This window comes from Rhinatrema bivittatum, chromosome 5 (genome assembly GCF_901001135.1).
Source record: "Rhinatrema bivittatum chromosome 5, aRhiBiv1.1, whole genome shotgun sequence".
Classification (NCBI taxonomy): Eukaryota; Metazoa; Chordata; class Amphibia; order Gymnophiona; family Rhinatrematidae; genus Rhinatrema; species Rhinatrema bivittatum.
This window is the reverse complement of record NC_042619.1, coordinates 132,659,389-132,685,547: the sequence shown is the minus strand read 5'-3', so window position 1 is coordinate 132,685,547 and position 26,159 is coordinate 132,659,389. Positions and strand designations below refer to the sequence as shown.

General features: G+C 47.6%; 2 protein-coding genes across 3 annotated transcripts in view; one reads left to right on the top strand and one right to left on the bottom strand.

Moving 5' to 3' along the window:
* DGKH (diacylglycerol kinase eta) overlaps positions 1-26,159 on the top strand; it is a 735,022-nt gene that overhangs the window by 155,928 nt on the left and 552,935 nt on the right.
* Positions 19,975-26,159, bottom strand: part of LOC115092236 (RNA-binding protein 12B-like) — a 36,075-nt gene continuing 29,890 nt past the window's right edge. Inside the window, exon 2 of one of the 2 annotated variants that reach the window (XM_029602952.1) lies at positions 19,975-21,684. In XM_029602952.1, the coding sequence (XP_029458812.1) occupies positions 19,997-21,684 (1,688 nt within the window). In that variant the 3' untranslated portion in view covers positions 19,975-19,996. The remainder of the gene's footprint in view (positions 21,685-26,159) is intronic. The other variant, XR_003856954.1, reaches the window with a different exon arrangement.

Below are 26,159 nucleotides of genomic sequence, written 5' to 3'. Positions count from 1 at the left end.
GGGAGGAAGCGGAAGCTGTGCGTGGCGCTTCCGCTCCCCCAACCCCCCCAACAGGAAGATCGGTTGGCCATACGGCCGCAGCAGTGCTTCCCCATGTGTGCAGTGATGGCGCGCGAGGCGTGGGTTCTCTTGTTCGCTGTCGCGGGGATGGGATCCCGCGACAGCCTTGCAGTTCCGGTGCCAGTTGGGTGGGCCTGGGTCTAAGTTGGGTGGGCACCTGCCCACCCAGGCCCACCCATGGCTATGCCACTGTGTATGACGTGCTAAAGATACGTCAGTGTTAAAGGGAGATTTGCTAAGCGTTTTTTCCCTCATTCTGAAGGGACCTTGATGAATCAAAAGCCCTAAATGTTCCCAACCCCCCACTTCTGCTCTCCAAACCTGTTGTTCCACAAATAACAATGGACTTTTCAAATCAATTAAATTTTTTATGGTGCATGTCATTATATTATGTACTTTTGTCGCCTAGAGTCCTGGATTAGAGGCTGATAGTGTTTGGCTTGGACATTGAGTGCTGCAAAATATATAAAATACCATGTTTGTGCTAAACATCTAAAACTTACTGATAATAAAGGCCAGAAAGTAATGCACACTGCCCTGAACAGATAACTATCTGTTCATCGAAATCTGTTCATCGAAAATGAACAGATTTCATTTTCGATTCAAAAGCTCTCTTCTCATATGTTTCATCGCTCATCAAATCATCTCCCCCTTCAATTCCAGACCAATAAGCACTCAACAAAGCCAACGAACTTGCCAATTATTTTAAGACTAAAATCACTAACCTAACCCGCTCCCTTACAACCCACAACAACACCTCTACAACACCCCCCCAACTCCCAAGCGCCTCTGCCAACTCCACCCATCCTTCAGCTCTACCAACACCTCTCAGCCTCTCACCAACACTTCACCCAACAACCCAGCCCCAACGGAGTTTTAGCCTAGAGTCCTTTGAACCCACCTCCGCCCTTGAGATTGAAAATACACTGAAGAAACTCAAACCTTCCTCCCATCCATTGGACCCATTACCAACAAACCTGCTCACTGCCATCCCGAATACCATTGCACAACCACTAGCGGAAATCATCAGTCTTCTTTATCTCAAGGCATAGTCCCCAATCAGTTAAAATTAGCAATTCTAAAACCTTTGCTGAAAAAACCAAACACCTCTCCTATGGACCCGGCTAACTTCAGACCCATTGCAAACTTACCTCTGATTGCTAAACTGATGGAAAAAACTGTCAACAAACAATTGTCAGAATACCTTGAAGATCACAATATACTCAGTACGGCTTCAGTAAATCCCTAAACACTGAGTCCCTTCTCCTTTCGCTCACTGACACCATCCTCCTAAGCCTGGAAAACAAACAACCATACCTTCTGGTGCTTTTAGATTTATCCTCAGCTTTTGACACGGTAAATCACTCAACACTCATAAACCAACTAACAAACATAGGCATCAAAGGTCCAGCTCTTAGCTGGTTTAAGTCATTCTTGAGTAACAGGTACTACAAAGTGAGGATAAATAACAAGGAATCTCAACCCGTCCTGTCAGACCAGGGTGTCCCTCAAGGCTCATCTCTATCACCCACCCTCTTCAATATCTACCTTCTCCCACTCTGCCAACTACTCTCAGATCTCAAGCTCATTCATTATTTATATGCGGATGACATACAGATTCTCATCCCAATTACCGAGTCACTTTAAAAAACCATCACTCACTGGAATGACTGCCTCCAGCTAATCAAACACCTACTTACCAGCCTCAATTTAGTACTGAATGCCAACAAAACTGAGATGTTACTCATCTCCCACAACACTCTTACTAACCTACCAAGCTCTGCACAACTTACTAGCTCAAACATCAACTTCACCCCAGATGTAAGGGATCTAGGAGCTTGGCTGTACAATCAACTAAACTTGAAAACATTCATAAACACAACCACCAAAGACTGCTTTTATAAATTACAAGTCCTCAAAAAGTTAAAACCTCTCCTTCACATCAACGACTTCCGCCCAGTCTTACAATCCATCATCCTAACAAAACTCGACTATTGCAACTCTATCCTACTCGGTCTCCCCTCCAATACTATCAAACCCCTACAGATGGTACAGAATGCCGCCGCCAGAATCCTTTCAAACGCCAATAAAAGAGAACATATCACTCCCATCCTCCAATGTCTACACTGGCTACCCATCAAATATAGAATCCTTTTCAAAGTTCTCACTATCATTCATAAAGCGATACACAACATCTCGCCCATCACGTTAAAGATACAACTTCGACCGTATACATCTGCTAGACCTATCAGAAGCACCTACAAAGGTACACTGTATGCCCCTCCTGCAAAAACATCTCTAAGGAAGAGAGCACTATCTACGGCAGGACCTCACCAATGGAACGCACTCCTGCCAGACCTACGACTTGAACCCAGCCTACCAGAGTTTAAAAAAAAGCTAAAAACCTGGCTCTTCAGACAAGCTTTCCCAGATACGTAAAGCTACTAGGATGACATAATTCCGATACATCAATATAAATGCCTTTCGTCAAGATTCACTATGCACTTTCTCCTGATTAACAATACCTGTTCTCCCCTGCACTGCAGTTGACAACATTGTTCTCCTTATCTCCCAAGCCTGTTCTCTTCTAGAATCCAACCGGATCTCCCCCTTCGTTTGACACCTCTCATTTATCCATTCCCCACAAAGTTGAACTTCCTTGTGTGTAATCGTTCCCTTATTGCATCGCATTTATTCTCTCCTTTTGCTCCCTGTCCACAACCTTGTTCAATTGTTCTCAATTTAAATCAGTGGCGAGTTATTATTTAAAGGGTGTTTTAATCGTTATATGTAAAGTTTTTATAGACTCACTTTCTAACTGTTTCATTCCTAACTGTTTCTTGTAAAGCCGTGGGCAGTTTGTAAACCCCGGCCGATTATCCGTTCTATGTAAACCGGATTGATTTGTATCTCATACATGAATTTCGGTATATAAAAATTAAAAATAAATAAAAATAAATAAACTATGGTTGAAAATATATTCAACTATATATATATATCTATATATCTATAGTAAGAATAGATACCAGACAAACTCAATTGGTTAATATATTGCTGAATTAATTTCAACACTGGGTTTTATGAGAAATTTCATAATATTGTGATCAAGTGTGATTCATTTCATTCTATGTCAGTTGATTTGTTAAATAGGTATATGTCAATTTTAATCTAGAGTATGCTTGTGATATGTATGCACATTATGTAAAAAAACATTTTCAATACTTGCAAGAAGTGTTTTAATTGTATATATTTAATTATATTATTGTACAATCCAATTTAGTACTATCAAAATTTGTATTACAGGTTTTTTTTAAATTTTGAATCATTTTGAATATTTTCTTAATAAAGATTGTCATGATTTTGTGAATGAATTTGGAGTGCTGGTTTCCCTTAGGGGTAATTTTTTATATATATTATATATATAATTTTTAAGAATTTTTTTAGTACAGTCTGAATTAGAATCAGTACAAAACACAATCTGAACAATGTTAAAAGCAAAATGTATACACACAAACATTCAGATCTTATTAAATTACAGCAATTTCAACAATTATAGGTTCAGAATCTTTTTTTCTTTTCTTTTTTTTTTGCTTTTAATTAACCAAGTTTCTTGTTCAGCTCCACATTCACCCACACTCATTAACTATAGGTGAATGTTGATCTGTGCATGCACAAAATGGGGCTTTGGAGACGAGGAAGTGATGCATTTCGTAGTTTAAACATAGTAAGACAGAGGATGATGGCAGAAGGTAGCCAACTGACCCATGCTGTAATTCCTGTTTGTCCTGCCAAGGATATCTCCCAGCTGCCTGCCATAGAGCATGACCACCTGTAGGATATTGCTCCTGATCCAAGACCAGTCTTTTATCATCTTCCTGCATCATGTTCTATCATCCTGGGTAGATGAGCTGTAAGTTCTCTACTTAGTTGATGCACAGCACCACTTATATGCTAATAACAAATCAGTGTAATAATCGAAAAAGACCCCAACACCAGTGCAGCCATTGCCCAAAGATCTGGCTTCCCATGCCCCTGTGACCTTTCTGCATTCCGCTGCCACTAACCTGCCTCACTGATCTGGTCGATTTGAATACCCTGCCAGATAGTCCTGACTTCATGAGTGCTTGTGTTACTGCTAGGATTTTTAGTTATTACTGTAGTTGCAGCCTTCCAGGCAGAACTAGCTACTAGTTAATTCTGTCATGCAGCCTGCTAGACAGAACCAGCTATGTGTTTGCCTGTTTTTTTTGCTAGGACCTCTGATATTTCATATTACTTAATTTGTCATTTATTTTGCCAGCCACAACATTCTTGTTCAGTTTTTCAGCTAAGGCCACTTTAGGGAAGTGTTGATAGGTTATGCATTTGCTATCTCTCTTCACTTTTATGTCCTGAACTGCAGTAATTTTAGACAAATAATGCATGATGAATCTGGAGCCAGCATAACCAGGGCTGAAAAATCTGACCAATTTTGCAAGCCTTGAGGAAGAATTTGAGTTTATGGATGTATACGCAATTGGTTATCTTTGGGACATAGTATTTGGGTTCTCTTAGTGATATCACAGTTTAAAACAGAAACCTTCAAGTTGCTGGTGCATGTACGCCTCTTCTGTTTTTTCTAGTCTATATCTGCTCAGTTTAATTGTTAAAATCCGTCTTGTACATTCTTTATTAAGGCACAGAGAATGCACTTGCATTATTTCTGGAACAAATGTTAGAAAATAGGATAATTGCACATACCGTGCTTTGTTCCCTGTGCACCGAACCTGAGCATGTTAAAAAGGTAAGCTGAGGTGATATGAGCCGGAGGTCATAGAGCAGTGTCACACATAGCAAGCCCCTAAGACTTGTTTTTATGTACTGGCTTTTACTGTAGGGTCACTTCAAGCAAGCTTTCATTCAGGCCGATACTGTAAGGTCCACGGGAAAACGGGTGCTCAGTGTTGAGCGCCCGCTTTCCTAATGTGTGCCCAGCCACTGCTCCTGGGTGCACGATACTGTATGCAAATAAGGGGCCACGCTAAAAAGGAGGCACTAGGGACAATAGCGCGCCCCTAGAACCTCCTTAGCAGCGGAAGCCCAAGAGAGGTGGCAGTCAGCGGGTTTGGAAAATGGATGCCCAATTTTACAAGCGTCCATTTTCCTGTAAGGGCAGTTCGGCCAGAGTGCCGGGCTGCCCGAGGCTAACAGGCACGCCAGACCAGCTCCAGCAGCTTGACGCCGGAAGGGCCCTGTGCGGTGGGGGGGAGGAGGCACGAGTCCCCAGATGAAGTTTTGAATACTCCCTTGCGGCATGATAGCATTGGCGAGTGCCGCAGGGAGTATCGGGAACAGGAGAACCCTATTTAAGTGGCGTGCTTACCGGCTGCGTTCCTCTTCCCTGCGGGATTCCAGGACGAGCAGCACACAGATATCATGGCTGAGGAGGAGCAGCTTATTGAGGTCGCAGTCAGCGACCACGAATCAGATGGTGAGCACCCAGAGTTTCCGATTGGAACGAGTGGGGAGGCTCAGGGGCTGAACAGAGGGGAGACAGAGTCTGGTGCTCCTTATACAGACACTCTGGGCCCGTTGGCGTTTGGAAAGTGACAGGGTTCGGCCTGGGGGAGTGTGTCTGTTACTCCAATAGGACCCGCGGCTGTGGGGGCTGGGCTGGTGAGAGGGGGGAGGAGCAGGGGCCGGTCCTGGTAGTCAAGTAGAGGCCAGTCCTGGGGTTTTTTTTGACATGGAAAATGTCCCTAGCACATCCAGCGGCGGAGTAACGGAGGCTGTGACCCACTCGGGTGGGGGATCCAGGAGGCGGGCTGGAGCATCTACCCCCTAGTGGGTCGCAACCTACCCAGACCAGGGGTAGCCAGGCACAGCGGGGGAGAACTGCAGCCAAAAATGTTTTCCCCTCCAGGAGTTCCTGGGCATGTGGAACAGGGTGTTCGGACCCAGAGAGAGGAGTGTGACCAGAGACACAGGGGTGTATCTGCGTTAGAGTGGGGGACCGGAGCTGCTTGGGAGGGAGCTTGCGACCAGGCGGGTCCTATTACTGGGGCTGACTGGATGGGAATAGTAAATGAGCAGGGTGTTGTGGGGGAGGGATTGCGAATGGCTCAGGATTGGTCTGGGGGAGCTCCTAGGACCTCCTGGCCAGGATTGGCTACATTTCCAAGGGAGTGGGCCCCCCACAGGGATGCAGACAGGTTTTTGGCAAGCGAGGGGAACGTGGGAATGAACCCCTGGGGATTGCCCCCCCTGCGAGATGGGGTTATGGAGGACCTGAGGGAGGCATGGGTTACATCCCGGCACGCAGCGGGGGAGAATGGTTTTCCTCTGCTGGTTCACCCTGGGGGAGGGGTTATCCACCCTGTGCTCCCCCGCTCTGGGGTTATCCTTACAGGATGGATAGGGTCTCTTCGGTGGCTGCGGCGTCTTCTGCTATATTACAGGTCGGGCGACCAGAGCAACAGGGTGAGAGGATGACCCCCGGTAACCTGGCAGAGATCTCACATAGTGGACATGGATCAGTTCCAGTGGCAGCTGCTGGGAGAGCTATGGATGCGGCGGCAGCTGGTGCCTCCAGGATGACCAGGCCCCCATGTCACAGGGTGAGTTAAGCGCAGTGGGTGTCCCTGTGGGTGAGGTCACGAGCGAGGACGGTGGGAATACGGGGTGGTCTGAGGGGGGGGTGAGGCGATTGTGCAGGAACGCGTCCGGGACAAGCAAGGAGAGGTAGCTTCTGCATCCCAGGTGGAGGCCGGAATCAGAAAGCGGGAAAGGTCGAAGCATAGATGCAGGCGGGATAGATAAGCTCCCCACATCATCCAGTTCCTCATCTTCCTCGTCCACTGGTAAGGCTGCTGTAGCTAGAGAAGGAGGAGCAAATCTTTAGACAGGGGAGCATCTGCTTTAGTAACCCTATCTGAATTGTGGGAGGATGTATCGCGCTCCATGCGGCGGAAAATAAGGAAGCACAGGTACATGGATATCTTTAAGCTCTTAGAAGGCCGCAGGGGTGGGAAAAAGGAGGGCAGGAAGAAAAAAGACAGCGAGCGCCCGCAGGGGACACAGGAAGGTATCTAAGACGATCCTGAACTGGGTCCGTTGTTTCCTAAGAATGATTAGTGTCATAGGGCATCAGGACACCTCACAGTACGGTCCTATACTAGCCTATGCAGATGCTGTATTTGTTGCGCACAAGGGCTACGAGGGTTGGGCATGGCTCAACTATGATGAGCACGTCCGAGACAAGATGGAGGAAAATAAATTTATGTCTTGGGGTACTCAGCATGTCGGGTTATGGCTAACACAAATGACTACCAAGGCAGCTCCGGCGAGTCAGGGCAGCGTTCCTCTAGGGACGACCACTGGTGGGCTAGGTGTTAGGCCCTTTTGATCAGGGCCCGTGCCAGCTGGTGCGGGAAAACATGTGGCCAGAGTCTCCGACATGTGCAGGCGTTTTAACAGGCCGCTCTGCAATTTTGCAGACTGTAAATTAAAAAACCTATGTGCCAACTGCGGTGCCAGTCACCCGGCAACCAAATGCACGAAGAAGTGACCCTGGGAGCACTCCCGGTGCTGGGCAGGCAGGAAAATGATGCCTTTTTGAAGGTGCCGTCCCAGGTGAGGGCTGAGGCCATGGAGCCTTGGCTTAGTATTTATCCTAGGGTAGGGGCTGCGAGGATAATCAGGGAGGGATTTTCAGTAGGTTTTCACATCCCTTATACGGGTTTTATTGATCAGTGTCAGGTAAGACGTTCTGTTGCGGGAGTGAAATGGAAAGAAGTGATTGCCAAGAAGCTGGTGACTGAGCTATCACTGGATAGAATAGCAGGACCTTTCAAGGAGGCTCTGTTTGCGAGAATGATTCTTTCCTCGTTGGCGGCAGTTCCGAAAAAGGAACCAGGCAAATTTCACCTCGTACACAATTTGTCTTTTCCCACTGGCAACTCAATGATTTTGTACCTCGGGAGTTGTGTACGATGTCATATGCTTCTTTTGGCTCGACAGTCCGGATACTTACCCAGTGTGGACCAGGGGCTCAAGCGGATATTGAGTCAGCTTTTTGCCTATTACCCATACATCCTGATAGTTTCCCACTATTGGGTGTTATGCTCGGGCTTGTGGACCCTTGGGTCGACGGGAGGATGGTATACCTTGGAGGAAGATCCATAGGGTCTCCCGTCGGGCGGCGAGGCAGGAACAGAAGTGGTGACCACCTGACCCTTGGCACAGAAGACAGAGGCGACTGTGGAGGCAGATGAAGAGTCGTGACGTCAAGGAACGGAGGTGTGTCTTCACCATTGGAAGTCCGCGGTCCCCCCAGGAGGAGCCCATAGGGACCCGGGCCGCTGGGACTTAGGCGAGCCCTTGGAGGCGATGGTCAAGAAGAAGTCCAAGGTCAAGAGCCAGAGGGTCATTGCTTACCAGTCCGAGGTCACACACCGAAGGATCACCACTTGATAGTCCGAAGTCACACACCAGAGAATCACCGCTTGTCAATCCAAAGTCAGATGCCAAAGAATCACCGTAAGCCAATCTGAAGTCAGGAACACCAAGATGAAACAGGAACAAGATCCAAAGTTCAAGGAACTCACCAAGGTGAGCAGACTAGACAGCGCTTGAAGACGTTGCCAAGTGAAGGAATGAGCAGAGGAAGCCTCCTTAAATACTTCCTCTGCTCTGGATCATTGGAAGCAGGTGAGCATCGTTAAAGGGATCAGGTCCCTTTAAATTCAGTGAGGGGGTGTGGCCTCATGCCTAAGATGGCGGCCATCTTGGATTCCATGGCGGCGGCCATATTGAATCCCAACCGCAGGAGAGACGCTGTGGTTGCCGCCCCGGGAAGGCTAGGACGGCACTCCAGCGTGTGGGCACCCCGAGGGCCTGCGCCAACGCGCGGGAGCAGCGGCTCCGGGCCAGGGCTCCTTTCAGGACGTTTGCCGCGGCGGGTCGCCGCCGTGGCCAGGTAGGGGGGGGGGCGCGCCCGCGGAACACAACATTGGGTTTTCAGTTTTTGGGGAAGTTTTACTTTGATAAGTGCTTGCCTATGGGTTGTTCCATCTCCTGCACTTACTTTGAGTTGTTTAGTACTTTTGTGCATTGGGTAGTGGAGCAGAGATCGGGTTTCTCCAATATAGTGCACTATCTGGATGATTTTTTGTTTATTGGACCAAAAAATTCAGAAACTTGTTGGGAATTGCTGGATTGTTTTCTGAGGACGGCCGAGGAATTTGGTATCCCGGTGGCGTCTCAAAAGATGGAAGGGCCCGGTATTTCTCTGACATTCCTAGGGATTGAGTTGGACTCGGTGAATATGGTATCGAGATTGCCGGATGAAAAGCTTGATAAGTTGAAGGAGATGGTAGAGGGAGCCCGTGGGTGTCGAAAATTAACCTTACAACAAGTACAGTCATTGGTTGGGAGCTTGAACTTTGCATGCAAAGTTATCCCCATGGCAAGAGTCTTTTTGAGGAGGTTGTCCCGAGCAATGGCAGGGATACGCAGGCCCACGCACCGGATCAGAATTTCCAAAGGCATGAAGGAGGATTTAGGAGTATGGCAGACATTTCTGGCAGAGTTTAATGGAGTTTGTTTATGGCAAAAAGAGACTGTGTCTAGTCGAGACTTAGAGCTTTTTTCGGACGCTTCTGGGGGAAAAGGTTTTGGTGTATATTTCCAGGGCTCTTGGTGCGCGTCTGCGTGGCTGGAGGAGTGGGTGCAACTGGGAGTTACCAGAAATATTGCCTTCTTGGAATTGTTCCCAATAGTAGCTGCATTACATATATGGGGGCCACGAATGTGTAACAGGAGAATAGTTTTTTGGTGCGATAAATTGGGGGTTGTTGAGGTGATCAATAAGAGGGCGGCTAGGTGTTTCTTAGTGTCTGAACTGCTACGAGAATTTGTATTATCCTGCATGCGATTGTTACTGCCTGGGCGCGGCACAGGGTTGCCAGGTTTTCATGAAAAAACAAGCGCTATTTTCCAAAAAAAAAGCCCAAAAAAAGCGATATTAAAACTACTTTTATTAGAAGCTATTTATACACAGAAAACACTTTAAAAAATACTTTTGTGAGTGTAATGGAGGAAATACAGTAGCTTGCAATAGTATTTAACCCCCTAAAAATGTCCATCAGATTTTTGTGGATTACATAATGTTACATAGATTGTTGCGGACAGTATGCGCTAAAAGTAAATTTTTAAACTCTCAATTTATAATTCAGTATTGGCTTCTATCTAGCCAACCTCCCATGCAGGCCAGTTGTATGGCTGACTGGTGCACCGCCACTCCAGTCTCAGCCACTGAACGCTGTAGCTCCTTCAAAGTGGAAAATAAAAAAAAAAAACCACAACAGCCCCACACACTCATTCTCTACCCCCCCCCCAATCACATGTCTGGCCCCCACACACTCATATCTCTCCCCCTCCCCCAAGCATGACTGGCTCCCACAAACTCATATCTCTCCCCCCCCAAGCACATGACTGGCCCCCACACATTCATATCTCTTCCCCCCCCCAAGCACATGTCTGCCCCCCACACACTCTTATCTCTCCCCCCCCCCCCCCCCCAGCACATGTCTTTTTGATGGTTGCCAGTTAAGTGCTTCACTCCCTTCAGTGTTCAAGCCTGCCGTGCTGCATAAAACCTTCCAGGATCACCAGAAACTGTTGTTTGCAGTCAGTACCTGTCTGCCCACGCGCTGCTCGTGGACACGCCTCATCGGCAGCAGCAGCCAATCACAGGGACAGCTGGACTCAAGTCCCACCCACCAAGCTCCCAAAAAATGTGACTGACAGCAAAAAACGCCCAATAATAAGCAACCCGCGGGCTGAAAAAAAAAGCAAATCGCTACAAAAAAAAGCCCAAACTCACAGGAAATAAGCGAGGTTGGTAACACTGGCGAGGCATGTCCCAGGTGTGCGTAACAAACTAGCAGATTCTCTTTCTCGTTTCAAGTGGGCTCTGTTCAGGACCCTTGCCCCTTCAGTGGATCTCGTTGGTGCATCCGTGCCCAGTTCCCTATGGAAGTTTGGTTCCCGGAGGCCTGGCAGTTGTTGCGGGCATCACTAGCTCCTTCAACTTGGGCAGGATACCTAGCTGGAGCCGCTAAGGTAGTGGATTTTCTTCTGGCTTGGGGTTGGTGCTGGGGGCTGGGGGCTGGTTCACGACATGGAACTGGTTCAATTCATTCAGGAGGCACACAGGTCTGGGAGTATCAAGGCGGCGGTGTCCCGGCAGTTGATGGGATTTTCATTTTTTATGAGAGCCCATGGCTGGGGCTTCCTTATGGGTCACTTCGCAGTGCGTAAGTTGCTGCTGGGCTGGGCCAGAGGAACAGGGGTGTCACAGGATAATAGGCGGCCCGTTACCCATGACATATTAATGGCGCTATGGGAGGTGGCCACAATAATATGTTTGTCTGAATATGAGGCGTGCCTCTTCCGCACGGCTTTTGTTTTATCCTTTTTTGGGGCACTGCACATTGGGGAACTAGTAGCCAGGGCTAGCAAGGGTGCAGAAGACACTGGTTTACAGCTACGACATGTGCAGGTTGGGAAAGGTTTTGTTAGGCTACTAATTCAGAAGTCAAAAACAGACCAGGCTGGTAGGGGGACGGAGTTGGTCGTAAGGGCAGTGGTGGGGCTGCGAACTTGCCTGGTGGCAAATTTAGCGGGTTACATGGCCATCCTCCCGGCGGGGGGAAGTCACCTGTTGCTTCATCAGGATTTGTGCCCCTCTGACCAGATATCAATTTGAAATGGTTTTTAGGGCAGGGTTGGTCAAGACTGGTTTGGGGGATGCCAATTTCAGGACACAATCCTTCCGAATTGGGGCAGCCACTTCTGCCACTGGGTCGGGTTTGGGGGACGAGGTGATAGAGAGGATCGGGAGATTCTGACTTCTGACTATACATTAGGCCGGAGCAGGGGACTATGGTACCTTGCATTAACTGTGTTGTTTCTCTTTTAGATATTGCGCCCTGGTGTCGACAGGCTTGGGTCATCAGGCGCTCCTTTTTGGCCTGGGTGCACAAGCATGCATGTCATTAGCTATATGGCTCTCACTTGAGTTTGGCTGCACAGGATGTGGCCATCCACTGGCTGGGAAGTTGTGGGATGCGCTGGTCTGAGCTCCTACCACTGGTGCGGCATTCATTTGAGTTCCCAGTCCATCCCGGACAAGCTGGTGGTACATTTGAGGGGTAATGATTGGGATAAAGTATCAGGTAGACAGTTCATCAGCATGATGAGGAAGGACCTTTCCATGTTGATGGTGTGGATGCCCGATGTGGTGTTATGCTGGTCAGACATCGTTCCAAGGCCGGCCAAAATGGGGCAGCTCAGCTGGGGGTGCTGCAGGGTAAAAGCCAATCAACAGATTGCTTCCTGGTTGAGGGTTATGAGGGGAGTGCACATAAAGCACGAATGGTCCTGGGACTTACAAGCCAACTTATTTAGACCAGATGGGGTTCACCTATCATTTATCGGCAGGGACTTGTTCATTAATGCGATCCAGGAGGCCTTGGAATGTGTGTTTAGGAGGAAACCTAGGGCCACATCTTTGGGGAGGCGCGGGATAGGCTTGCGTTCCCGCGTCTTTGGTGGTTTGCCCGAGCCTCTTTAATAACAGGTGGTGGCTAGACGGGTAGCCAGTTGGGGGCACATACTGGCTGGAGTGTTACCCGTCGGTCAACTGGCTAAACTGGGATTTCCTAGCGTGTAGCAGATGGACTCAGGACCAATGGGTATAGTGTACTCCTGTTAGCAGTTGGAGACGGATCAGATTTCAATCTGACGTCAGCCCCTAGTACATATCCCTGCAGTAAGTGCAGCTTTTCAGTATTTTCCGTCTCCATAGCAGTTAGGGACTTCTACACGCTCCCAGAGCGTTAGAACCAAATTTAAAGAAGAAAACCAAAATTTTAAAGAAGAAACCTACCTGAAGACGAGCCCCGCTCTCCTGCGGTGATACCCTCTGGTCCCTTCCCCAGTTGAGATTCCCGAGGTGATTGCCGTGGTCCCTCAGAGGTGAGCCTCGGTCCGGCGGCCGATTTGCGGCGAGGACCTAGCCCCCGAAGTCTCGGGCACGGCTGAGAGGCAGCGGGTGCACCCTTGAGCGCGGCGGTGAAGGTATTTACCCTCTCCCCCCGCAGCCGGAGACCGCCCGGAACGAAGCCGGGAGGCGCCGAAGACAAGGTAAGGTAGAAATCTTCACATGTCTCCGGTCTCCGAGGATCGAGGGGAAGCGCAGGTCACCAACTGAGTCCAGCGCCACCGGGTTGATCCGCCCTAACAGGGCCAGGCCCCGGCTATTTCCAAGGGTCTGCCCACGTGGAGACCCCCCCGAGGTGGTCGCCATATTGCCCGCGTGCTCGCCGTCGCCATCTTGTCCTCATTCGCCGCTCCGTTCGCCTTCGGCCCGAGCGTATAACCCGACCTAGGCGCACAAAGTACATGTGCACGTAGACTTACATGCACATAACCCTTGTTCGCATAAGCTGCGCGCACAAAGGTCATGCGCACAGAATACGCGTGCCCTACTAACTGCACGCATATCTACACGCGCTGCCCTGACACACCGGAGTGCATAAGTTTTACGCGCCGACAACCATGGCACCACCAGAAGCAGGGATTAAAGCTCAAGGCCTCTGCCCAGCATGTCACATCAGAACCGCACAAAGCGAGGAGGCAGACGCCCTGTGCACCCAGTGTGAGGAGGCCCTGGGAGATCCAGTTCAGGGCCAGTCCCACCCAGGGCCGGGTACTAGCTCCTCAGGAGGTACCCCGGATCTAGCAAATCCCAGGGAGACCCCCCGTCAGACGGGCATCCCCAGGGAACCAGCGCCCCTCGGCTTGGACCCAGCATCTATCTCATGGGTGGAATTCTTCAGAGGGGTCCACGCCGTTGTTAAAATGCAATCTGAACCTCTGACTGAGCAGCCATATGCTCCACCAGAGGACCCTTACATCCCAGGCCCCTCAAGACCTAGACACAGACTTCCACCATCCAGAAGCCCCACCTTTGGGGACTCGGACATATCTGAAGAGGAAGCCGAACCCCTAGAAGAGGGGGAGCTCCCCCTGGGGACAGAGCCTCACCGAGCCATGAGACGCTTCTTTACAAGGGACGAGCTCCCGGACCTGGTCACCCAATGTCTGACGGAGCTCGCCATCCCGGGCCCAGGTACTTCGGGGGATCCTAAACCGAATCCACTGCTGGAGGGCATTCGGCAGACTTCCCGCTATTTCCCTCTGCTACAAGCAGCACAACAACTAATTGACCTGGAATGGAATCCTCCGGAATCCACATTCAAAGGAGGACGAGCCTTGGAAGCCATGTACCCCCTGGACCCGGCAACTAAAGATCTCCTTGCATGCCCAAAAGTTGATGCCATGGTCTGTGCGGTCGCTAAGCGCACCACTGTCCCGGTGGAGGGAGGGGCAGTTCTCAAGGATGCACACGACTGACATCTGGAGTCTATTCTTAAACAATCGTTTGACGTAGCCGCCATGTCTTTTCAAATTGCGGCCTGCTGTACCGTTGTGACACGTGCCTGCTTATCTCAGACCAGAAACAACACCCCGGGAGAAGTCATGGAACCAGCAGTGTCATTCCTTGCGGACACAGCCTCTGACCTAGTGCGCACAGCGGCCAGAGGAGTATCATCTGCGGTGGCGGCCAGGAGGCAACTCTGGCTCCGAAGCTGGTCGGCCGACGCATCTTCCAAAACACGCCTCACTAGGATGCCCTTCAGAGGCTCTCTACTGTTTGGCAGCGAACTGGAGAAACTAGCCAACAAATGGGGTGAGTCCCCATTGCCGCGCCTGCCGGAGGATAAGACGAAGAGAACTCAACGACCCTTCCCCAGGTCCTCCAGGGGCAGAAGTTCACAGCGCTTCACCCCTTACAGGAGCAACTACCAAGCGCCCTGTCCTACGGGCAGGAACCAGTCCTTTCGACACAAGCCCAACAAGAGGGGAACCAGCTCGGGCACGGGGCCCAGCTGCACCCCACAATGAGATTCAGCCGACCCATCCGAGGGAAGAAGCCATAGGAGGCAGACTAACCCTATTCTACCGCAGATGGGTCGAGATAACTTCGGACAAGTGGGTCCTAGCCATCATCCGGGAGGGTTACTACCTGGATTTCCTACGAACCCCCCTGGACAAATTCATGGAGTCTCCCTGCCACGACCTCATAAAAAGGGCAGCAGTGGAAGCTACACTGTCCAGACTACTGGCCCTCAAAGCCATAACCCCAGTGCCTCCACAGGAAATACATACTGGTCACTATTCCATTTATTTTGTCATCCCCAAGAAAGAGGGAACATTTAGGCCCATCCTGGACCTCAAATCGGTCAACCGACACCGAATTCCCCGCTTCCGCATGGAAACCCTACGATCAGTCATAAGGGCGGTACAACCGGGAGAGTTCCTCACATCCCTGGTTCTCTCGGAGGCCTACCTTCACATACCTATTCATCAGGAACACCAGCGCTATCTACGCTTCAAAGTCCTGGACCGCCATTACCAGTTCCGGGCACTACCCTTCGGGTTAGCCACAGCTCCCCGGACGTTCACCAAGGTCATTGTGGTGGTGGCGACAACACTAAGGAAGGAAGGAGTCCTCGTACATCCTTACCTAGACGATTGGCTGATCAGGGCAAAATCGCCAGAGGAAATTCTCCAAGCAACCAGCAGAGTCATAGCGCTGCTGGAGAGCCTAGGATGGGTAGTCAACACAAACAAAAGTTCACTACAGCCCACACAGTCGTTGGAATACCTAGGAATCTGATTCGACACCAAGGAAGACAAGGTCAGCCTGACCCCCACAAGGAGATGGAAGCTGGGGAACCAGCTGCAAATATTAATGAACGAGTCTCGTCCCACAGCATGGGATTACCTGCAGGTCCTCGGGCTGATGGCGTCCACCCTGGAAGTTGTGCCATGGGCGCGAGCCCATATGAGGCCACTACACGCTCACTCTTATCACGGTGGAATCCATGGTCCCAGAACTACACTGTACGTCTATCTCTCCCGGGCAGAGTCCGGACCCAGTTACGGTGGTGGTTACAGACCAGCCACATGGTTCGGGGATCACGACTATCCTCCCCAACCTGGACCCTGCTCACCACAGTTGCCAGTCTGCAGGGATGGGGAGCACACTGCGAGGAATTAACCGCCCAAGGGCAGTGGAACACAGAAGAGGCAGGATGGAACATCAATCGCCTGTAAGCGCGGGCAGTCAGACTAGCCTGCCTACGGTTCGCTCACAGACTTCGCGACAAAGCGGTCAGAGTAATGTCGGACAACGCCACAACCGTGGCCTACATCAACTGACAGGGGGGAACCAGAAGCCAACAGGTTTCCCTAGAAATAGATCCTCTGATGGCATGGGTGGAAGCAAACCTCCAGGAGATCTCCGCCGTCCACATCGCTGGGAAAGACAACATCGTGGCGGACTACCTCAGCAGGGAAAGCCTGGACCCAGGAGAATGGAAGCTGTCATCCACAGCTTTCCAAATGATAGTGAAAAGATGGGGAACACCGGACATGGACCTTCTAGCAAACAGGTCCAACGCTCAAGTACCCAGATACTTCAGTCGCAGATGGGAACCGCAGGCTCAAGGGATCGATGCCTTGGTACAGGCCTGGCCACCGGGGACCCTGCTATATGCCTTCCTGCCGTGGCCCCTATTAGGCGCAATCATTCACAAGATACAGTTACACAGGGGTCTAGTTCTTCTGGTGGCCCCGGATTGGCCAAGAAGACCGTGGTATGCAGACATGAGAAGACTGCTGGCAGGGAATCCCCTGCCACTGCCTGCACACAGGGACTTGCTACAACAAGGTCCAATCCTCCACGAGGACCCAGATCAATTCTCGCTTACGGTCTGGCCATTGAGAGGTCCCACCTGAGAAAGAGCGGATACTCGGGGACTGTAATCGACACCCTCCTCCGAGCACGCAAGTTCTCCACATCGTTAACCTACATAAGGATTTGGAGAGTATTTGAAGCCTGGTGCGAAGACCACGATGTCAAACCACGTGCATCTAATGTTCCCGTGATCCTAGAATTCCTACAGAACAGACTACAGAAGGGGCTGTCCCTCAACTCCATCAAGGTACAGATGGCTGCATTGTCATGCTACAGCTCCCAGAGTGAGGGCGACAGCATAGCTTCTCACCCGGACGTGACACGCTTCCTGAAGGGAGTCAAACACATTCGCCCACCACTAAAGTGGCCGGTACCTCTGTGGAACCTCAGTCTCGTTTTGGACTTCCTAGTGGGAACCTCCTACAGACCTCTCCGAGGACTATCTCTCCGCATGCTAACCTTAAAGACAGCGTTCTTACTGGCAGTTTGTTCAGCCCGCCGCATCTCGGAGCTACAAGCACTGTCCTGCCGTGAGCCGTTCCTCAGACTCACCCCGAGATCCATCCAACTTCGCACGGTTCCCTCGTTCCTTCCTAAAGTGGTCTCACACTTCCATCTTAACCAGACCATTTCACTACCATCGGCAGATGATTTGAAGAATCCGGAAGAAGCCCGTAGTCTATGCCACCTCAACATCGGCAAACTTTTATCCAGATACCTGGAAATGTCGGAACCCGAACGAAAAACGGACCACCTTTTCGTCCTTCACAGCGGAAAGAGACAAGGGAAAGCAGCCTCGCGGGCAACAATAGCCCGCTGGATCAAGGAAGTTATCAAGGCGGCCTACGTAGAGGAAGTCAAGGCCCACTCGACCAGAGCCCAGGCGGTATCTTGGGCAGATACTAGGATGCTATCACCTGCAGAGGTCAGCAGGGCAGCGACATGGTCCTCCATCCATACCTTCTCCAGATTCTACCCTCTGGATGTTCAGGCTCGGGAGGACACAGCATTTGCAAGGGCAGTACTAAGTGGGTCACGGGCAGCCTCCCACCCGGTTCGGGAGTAGCTTTTATACATCCCATTGGTCCTGAGTCCATCTGCTACATGCTAGGAAATGGAGAAATTACTTACCAGATAATTCCGTTTTCCTTAGTGTAGACAGATGGACTCAGCATCCCACCCATGGCTGCTGTCATGCAGAGAATTTCAGATGATCCAAGGGTAAGACACGTTTTTCATTTACCTAGGGCATCCACCCTGCCGGGTGTCGATGCTTTCTGGTTGAGTACACTGGCGGTCTCCAGCTATAGTCAATCAACCAATCCAAGTTAATTAAGTTAACCAAGTTAATCAAATTATAACGTTTAACCAAGTTATGAAGTTATACAAGTTAATCAAGTTGTTAAAGTAATCAATCAGTCAGTCTCACATATATCCATAATGCTTTTCGAGGAGAATACTGAAGAGCTGCACTTCCTGCAGGGGTATATGTACTAGGGGCTGACGTCAGATTGAAATCTGATCCGTCTCCAACTGCTAACAGGAGTACACTATACCCATTGGTCCTGAGTCCATCTGTCTACACTAAGATAAACGAAATTATCAGGTAAGTAATTTCTCCATTAGCTACTTGCTGGCCGGTGGCAGGGGTGGAGTTAGACAGCAGGTGCTGTCTAACTCCAGGTGCTGTCTAACTAGGACCAGGCCGGGTGGCCTGGGGGTTGGTTATCTTGCTGGCTAGTGGCGGATAACTGGAGTTATATGTTGTATAAGGGCTCGGGCTAGTTATATTGTTAATAAAGCTGCGGCCTTGATATTTTCCATACCAGTGTGTGGTGTACTTATTGAATATGATGTGAAAGGGCGGTGAAAGGTGAAGTGAGGTTCTGGCTGCGCCTGTTATTACCGGTGCACAGCCACAGGTTAGGAAAATGGATGTTCGCAAAATCTGGTGATCGTTTTCCTGACCTGACCCACCGGCACATTTTTTAAAAATCTTTTTTATTTACCTTTTGGTTCCTCTGACTTAATATTGCTATGATATTAATTTGAAGGATGTACAGAAAAGCAGTATTTTCTGCTTTTCTGTATACTTTTTTTGGCTACTCAGAAATTAACACCTGCTCTTGGGTAGGCGCTAATTTGTGAGCGTAAAATGTGCGGATTGGCCGCATAATTTTTTTTCGGTATCCTGGGCGAATGACTAATAGCCTCATCAGCATGCATTTGCATGTGATGAGTGCTATTGGTTTCTGGGTGGGAGTGGTTGGGCGTACATTCTGGACGTGCTAAACCTCTTACAGCATAAGGGGTAGTGTATATGCGTTAAAGAGTCCTCTTAGTTGAGCGCACTTTACAGTATTGGCCTGATTGTATACTAAATTGGCTTTCCCTGCATACTGCTTCTCTTTGTTTTCATTTGACAAGAAAAAGGAGACTCAGAGAGGTGCAATTCAGGCTGTAAGGTCAGACAAGGTCAGAGGATTTATAGTGTAGTGACAATACAAAACAGAGGGTTTTAGCTTTGGTCCTCAAGGGCTTGGAAACAGGTCTGGTTTTTAGGGTAGCAAAGTTATACAAATTGGCCTGGTTTTTAGACTGTGTATGAATATTAATAGTGGATAACCTGAAAACCAGAAATATTTGCAAACCTTGTTGAGAGTGTCTGGTCTAAAAGTTACACAACTGAATCTAGCAGACTGAGATCTGAATTCTTTTTCCACCACTTTCTTGTCTTACCCCTTAAAAATCGTGCAATCTTCCTGTGCTGAAACATAGATTGTGTGTTCTAATAATAACTATGTGGGTTAGTCTAATTTCATCTGAACAGAATTTCAGCACACTTGACAAGCAACGTAGTTGGAACCCTGTCTATCTACCTTTTGGGATGAGAAGTCTTGCTAGCAGTTTTGTTGCCTGGATTGTATAACAGGTTGCAGAGAAGAGGAGGAGAAATATGTATTATTATTATCATTACTATTTTAACCAATTACCAATGGGTAAAGTGAGGTTGAAGAAGATAGTGACAGTGATCGGGATTTGTATTTATGATTTTATCTGCTCTCTTTATTCATAGTTTAGGTATTCTTTTCTCTCAAAGTTTATATGCTCTCTTCGCCCAAAATTCAGGTATTCTCCTCGTTCAAAGGTCAGGGGTTCAGCTCGCTTGAATGTCAAGTACTCTCCTCTATCAAACTGACACTCTTCTTGCTCATTCTGGGGCTCTTCATGCTTGTACTTCTGGTGCTCTTCATGCTTGTACTTCTGGTGCTGTTCATGCTTGTACTTCTGGCGCTCTTCGTGCTTGTACTTCTGGCGCTCTTCGTGCTTGTACTTCTGGTGCTGTTCGTGCTTGTACTCAGGGTGCTCTTCGTGCTTGCACCTATGGTGCTCTTCGTGCTTGTACCTCTGGCGCTTTTCCCGCTCATATTTCCGGTGCTCTCCTAATTCACGTGTTTTCCTTGCTCGTAGTTCAGATGTTTTCCTCACGCGTAGTTCAGATGCTGTCCTCACGCTTTGCTCAAGTGCATTCCTCACGCTTTGCTCAAATGCTTTCCGCAAGTTTTGCTCAAAGGTTGTTTTCACCCTCTGCTCGAATGCTGTCTTCGGTCTTTGCTCAAATTCTATTTTAGATCTTTCTTCAAATGCTGTCCTTGGTCTCTGCTCAAGTGCTTTTCTTGGGCTTTGTTCAGGTGCTTTCTTGGGGCTTTGCTCAAATGCTTTCCTTAGGTTTTGCTCAAGTGTTTTCCTTAGGTTTTGCTCCAGTGCTTTCCTTGGGCTTTGCTCAAATGCTTTCCTGGTGCTTTGCTCAAAAGCTCTCCTTGGGCTTTGCTCAAAAGCTCTCCTAGGGTTTTGCTCAAAAGTTATCCTTGGACTTTGTTCAAAAGCTCTCCTTGAGCTTTGCTCAAAAGCTCTCCTAGGGCTTTGCTCATAAGCTGTCCTTGGGCTTTGCTCAAAAGCTGTCCGTGGGATTTGCTCAAATGCTCTCCTAGGGCTTTGCTCAAATGCTCTCCTTGGGCTTTGCTCAAATGCTGGCCTTGGGTTTTGCTCAAAATCTATCCTTGGGCTTTGCTCAAAAGCAGTCCTTGAGCTTTGTTCAAATGCTCTCCTTGGGCTTTGCTCAAATGCTGGCCTTTGGTTTTGCTCAAAATCTATCCTTGGGCTTTGCTCAAATGCTGGCCTTGGGTTTTGCTCAAAATCTATCCTTGGGCTTTGCTCAAAAGCTGTCCGTGGGATTTGCTCAAATGCTCTCCTTGAGCTTTGTTCAAATGCTCTCCTTGAGCTTTGCTCAAATGCTGTCCTTGGGCTTTGCTCAAATGCTGGTCTTTGGTTTTGGTCAAAATCTATCCTTGAGCTTTGTTCAAATGCTCTCCTGGAGCTTTGCTCAAAAGCTGTTCTTGGGCTTTGCTCAAATGCTGACCTAGGGCTTTGCTCAAAAGCTGTCCGTGGGATTTGCTCAAAAGCTGTCCTTGAGCTTTGTTCGAGTGCTTTTCTGGGGCTTTGCTCGAGTTCTTTCTTGGGGCCTTCTTCTAGTGCTTTCCTTGCTTCTTGGTCAGGTGCTTTCCTCACTCCTGTTTCGGGCACTTTCCTCAATCCTGGTCTGAAGAATCTTTGTGCTTCAGGATCAGGCACTTTCCTTACTCCTTGTTCAAATGCTTTCCTTGCTCCTGGTTCCAACTCTCTCTTCTCTCCTAGCTTAGGAATTCTTCTTACTCCTAGTTCTGATGCTCTTTCAAGTAGATCAGAAATATTACCTATGATGTAGAGATTTAGCAGATATGTAAATTATATTTCACAGCTCTCCTTATACTTGCAATACTATATAAATACAGTAATACATTTTCATTTTTTGCTAAAGCTAGTGCCAGTCTCCATCACTACGGAATTCTTTTGCCCATTGTGAGGGGGTTTTCAAAGCCACTTAGCCAAATAAATAATGATTTAGCTGGGGGAAATTATCCTGTGAAAATTGCCCTTCTCTGCCTGGCTAAAAGTATTCTTGAGCTTCCATATAGTGCGTGCACTCTTAGCCAAGATAAAAGAGGTGTTACTGGGGATGTGTTTAGGTTGGGGGGAGGAAAGCAGTGAGGTCCATATTCAGAAATAGTTCAGCTAGCAAAGTTAGCCAGATTAACTTATCCAGCTAACTTTGGAGGTATGTTCAATAATAAGAACATAAGAATATGCCATACTGGGTCAGACCAAGGGTCCATCAAGCCCAGCATCCTGTTTCCAACAGTGGCCAATCCAGACCATAAGAACCTGGCAAGTACCCAAAACTAAGTCTATTTCATGTTACCGTTGCTAATAGCAGTGGCTATTCTCTAGGTGAACTTAATAGCAGGTAATGGACTTCTCCAAGAACTTATCCAATCCTTTTTTAAACACAGCTATACTAACTGCACCAACCACATCCTCTGGCAACAAATTCCAGAGTTTAATTGTACGTTGAGTAAAAAAGAACTTTCTCCGATTAGTTTTAAATGTGCCACATGCTAACTTCATGAAACTTCTCTGTTGAGTATAGCCAGTTATTTTAAAGTTAGCCAGGTACCTATAGCTGCCTAACGTTAGGACAGCTCTTTGATCTGACCAGACTAAGGGGGTCATTTATCAAAATGCGATAAGGCGTTTTCGCATGCGAAAAGCCCCGTTAACGCCTGCGATAGGCCCTTACCGCATGCAAAAACGAGTTTAACGCATGCTATAGCATCATATCGTATGGTGCGATACAAATTCAGGAAATAGGAGGAGTTAGGGGCGGAGAGTGGGCTGGGTTAGCCTATCTGCGAAGAGCTATCACGCAGCCGTAACGCCGATTTTAACTACACCTCTTTGAATTGCGTTAGGCTGTGTGATAGCTGCCGTGACCGTGCGGTAAGGTTTCCTCGCCCTTTGCGATGTCTCCCGTAAGGCCTATTTGAGGGGAATTGAAGGACCTTGGGGGGGGGGGGGGGGGGAGGGAGAGAGAGAGAGACTGCCCATAATGTCCTTCCCATAGGTAGGTATTTGTATCCCTATGGTAGGCCCACCTAGTAACTCGACGTGGGGTTTAGGTAAGAGTGTAGGGGGTTAGGGGCCACTTTGACATTCTACGTGACACCTACGAACAGAACAGTGGTCTCATGAAGATTTGATGACCTTTGGAGTGAGGAAACTCACTCCAAGATGAGATTTGGGCAAGGTTCTCTCAACCTAGCTTGATGTTACCCAGGTAGAGAGTCCATCAAGCTAGGTTGAGAGAACCTTGCCCAAATCTCATCTTGGAGTGAGTTTCCTCACTCCGAAGGCCATCAAATCTTCACAAGAGACCACTGTTCTGTTCGTAGGTGTCACGTAGAATGTCAGAGTGGCCCCTAACCCCCTACACTCTTATCTAAACCCCACCTCGAGTTACTAGGTGGGCCTACCATAGGGATACAAATACCTACCTATGGGAAGGACATTATGGCCAGGCTCGCTCACTCTCACTCTCACTCTCTCTCACCATTAACAATGGTCCCCCAGTGGTTGAATGCAGGAAATACAACAGGTCTGGCACTTATCGCAGAATCTGAAAATGATATCGCAGTTTGCGCTAACTTAGCTCTTCGCACAGGTAATTAGCGCAAATTGCGATAAATGCTATATTAGCATAAAACACGCCCCTTTTGCTATCGTATGCGGTACTTACCGCATTTTGATAAATTCAGACCTTAGCTGGCTAAGTCATCTGGCTAACTCTGAATATTGGAGTTAGTTAACTTAGCCGGCTAACTCAACTTCTCCTAGTTATGCCCTTGGAATACCCCTAGCTTAGCTGGGCTAAATTATAGCTGCCTAACTTCTTAAGTGGCTAGAATTTAGCCAGTTATGTGCCCAAATATTCATTTAGCCAACTAACATCTGAGTTAGCTGGCTAAATGCTTGTGAATATGGACCTCAGTGTGTCTATTTATTTTGTTTATATTCCGCTTTTCAGGCACTTTATTCAGGTATTGTAGGTGTTTCCCTGTCACCGGACTCACAATCTTAAGTTTGTATTTAAGACAATGAAAAGTCCAAACGTATATGTACTATTTTCTCCCGTCAGTTGCCCAAATAAATAGAAGGTGCAAAGTACATGGGTACTTTGAGTGCATGCAGTTTAAGCTAGCTAAAGGTAGTTTCTCTTTGAGAATTAGTTGCAAGTACAAATGGTGAAAATACTTGTGTGCTTTGCAATTATGCGGGCTGTTGGAAAATGGCCCCCTGTATCTTCAATTATTACTAGCCCAGAGGAACTCGGCTCATTTTAAAGCCAGATATATGTTATATATATGTTTTTATTTCAAAATGGTATCAAAATACATTTTAACAACAAATGCTAAGTGCAATACCCAATACCCACATTTAAAATCTACACATCATGCTCACATGCATACCACACATACCATCACAACACACCACATACTAAAAGAACAACATATGTATCAACAATATAAATACCCAATACAGTACATTATGCATTCAAAAATCATCCACTGTTATAACCGATACCCAGTATCTGCAATTTATTTAACGCATATCCTATTATTTTTTCAAGCTCTCATGTCATAACAGATACAGGGTATCTTCCATTGCTAATGACATAGTGATTGATCTAATAATGCGATTATAATATACCCAACACTATAATACCCCAGTATAATACCCGACGGGATACCCGTTTCACCCCTTCCTGGGGGCTTCTTCAGGGATAAATTGCTGTGTTGTTCACATAAACGATGTATCAACGTCTTCATAATATATATTATTCAATGTCCAATGCACGAAGCAGTCAATTCTCCAACAGGTATATTTTAAACAACCGGATTATTTCACACCGCTATATACATGCTTCACTTGCGATCACACATTTGCAGGAAATACGTTGTTAATTCCTCATTAATTTCTCGGAGGGAACTATCCCGAACTTTTTCAGTGCCTCAACAGGACTTAAGAACGATCTCCATCTATAGATATCACTTCAATGAAAGATTGTCACTTCGATAACTTTACTGCGACAGACGCCGCCACCATACCCAGGTCTTCACAACGGATTTGCCACCATACCCAGGAAGACCTGGGTATGGTGGCGGCGTCTGTCGCAGTAAAGTTATCGAAGTGACACTCTTTCATTGAAGTGATATCTATGGATGGAGATCGTTCTTAAGTCCTGTTGAGGCATTGAAAAAGTTCGGGATAGTTCCCTCCGAGAAATTAATGAGGAATTAACAACGTATTTCCTGCAAATGTGTGATCGCAAGTGAAGCAAGTATATAGCGGTGTGAAATAATCCGGTTGTTTAAAATATACCTGTTGGAGAATTGACTGCTTCGTGCAATTGATATCCACTCAATGAACTTCATGGAATTCAAGAATGTAATTTGAACGTATGGACATTGAATAATATATATTATGAAGATGTTGATACATCGTTTATGTGAACAACACAGCAATTTATCCCTGAAGAAGCCCCCAGGAAGGGGTGAAACGGGTATCCCGTCGGGTATTATACTGGGGTATTATAGTGTTGGGTATATTATATCGCATTATTAGATCAATCACTATGTCATTAGCAATGGAAGATACCCTGTATCTGTTATGACATTTGAGAGCTTGAAAAAATAATAGGATATGCGTTAAATAAATTGCAGATACTGGGTATCGGTTATAACAGTGGATGATTTTTGAATGCATAATGTACTGTATTGGGTATTTATATTGTTGATACATATGTTGTTCTTTTAGTATGTGGTGTGTTGTGATGGTATGTGTGGTATGCATGTGAGCATGATGTTTAGATTTTAAATGTGGGTATTGGGTATTGCACTTAGCATTTGTTGTTAAAATGTATTTTGATACCATTTTGAAATAAAAACATATATATAACATATATCTGGCTTTAAATTGAGCCGAGTTCCTCTGGGCTAGTAATAATTGATCTGATTAACAGAGGATGCACTTAAGTACATCCCCTGTATCTTCAAGCATTTCTTCCTTGGGTAGGAAATAAGATACCCCTCCTTTGGTGGCTAGATCCAAAGGTTCTGGAAATAGGGGCTCTACTTTGAATTCTACCTCATCAGGTAATGCTGATGATGGATAGATGGTAGAGCGCTTAACATGGGCTCCTTCTGAATTCAGGGGATCTGCTTGGCAACAAAACATCTGTTTCAGATCGGCCTCTTCGAACTACGAGCCATTCGACATATATTGAGAGTATACT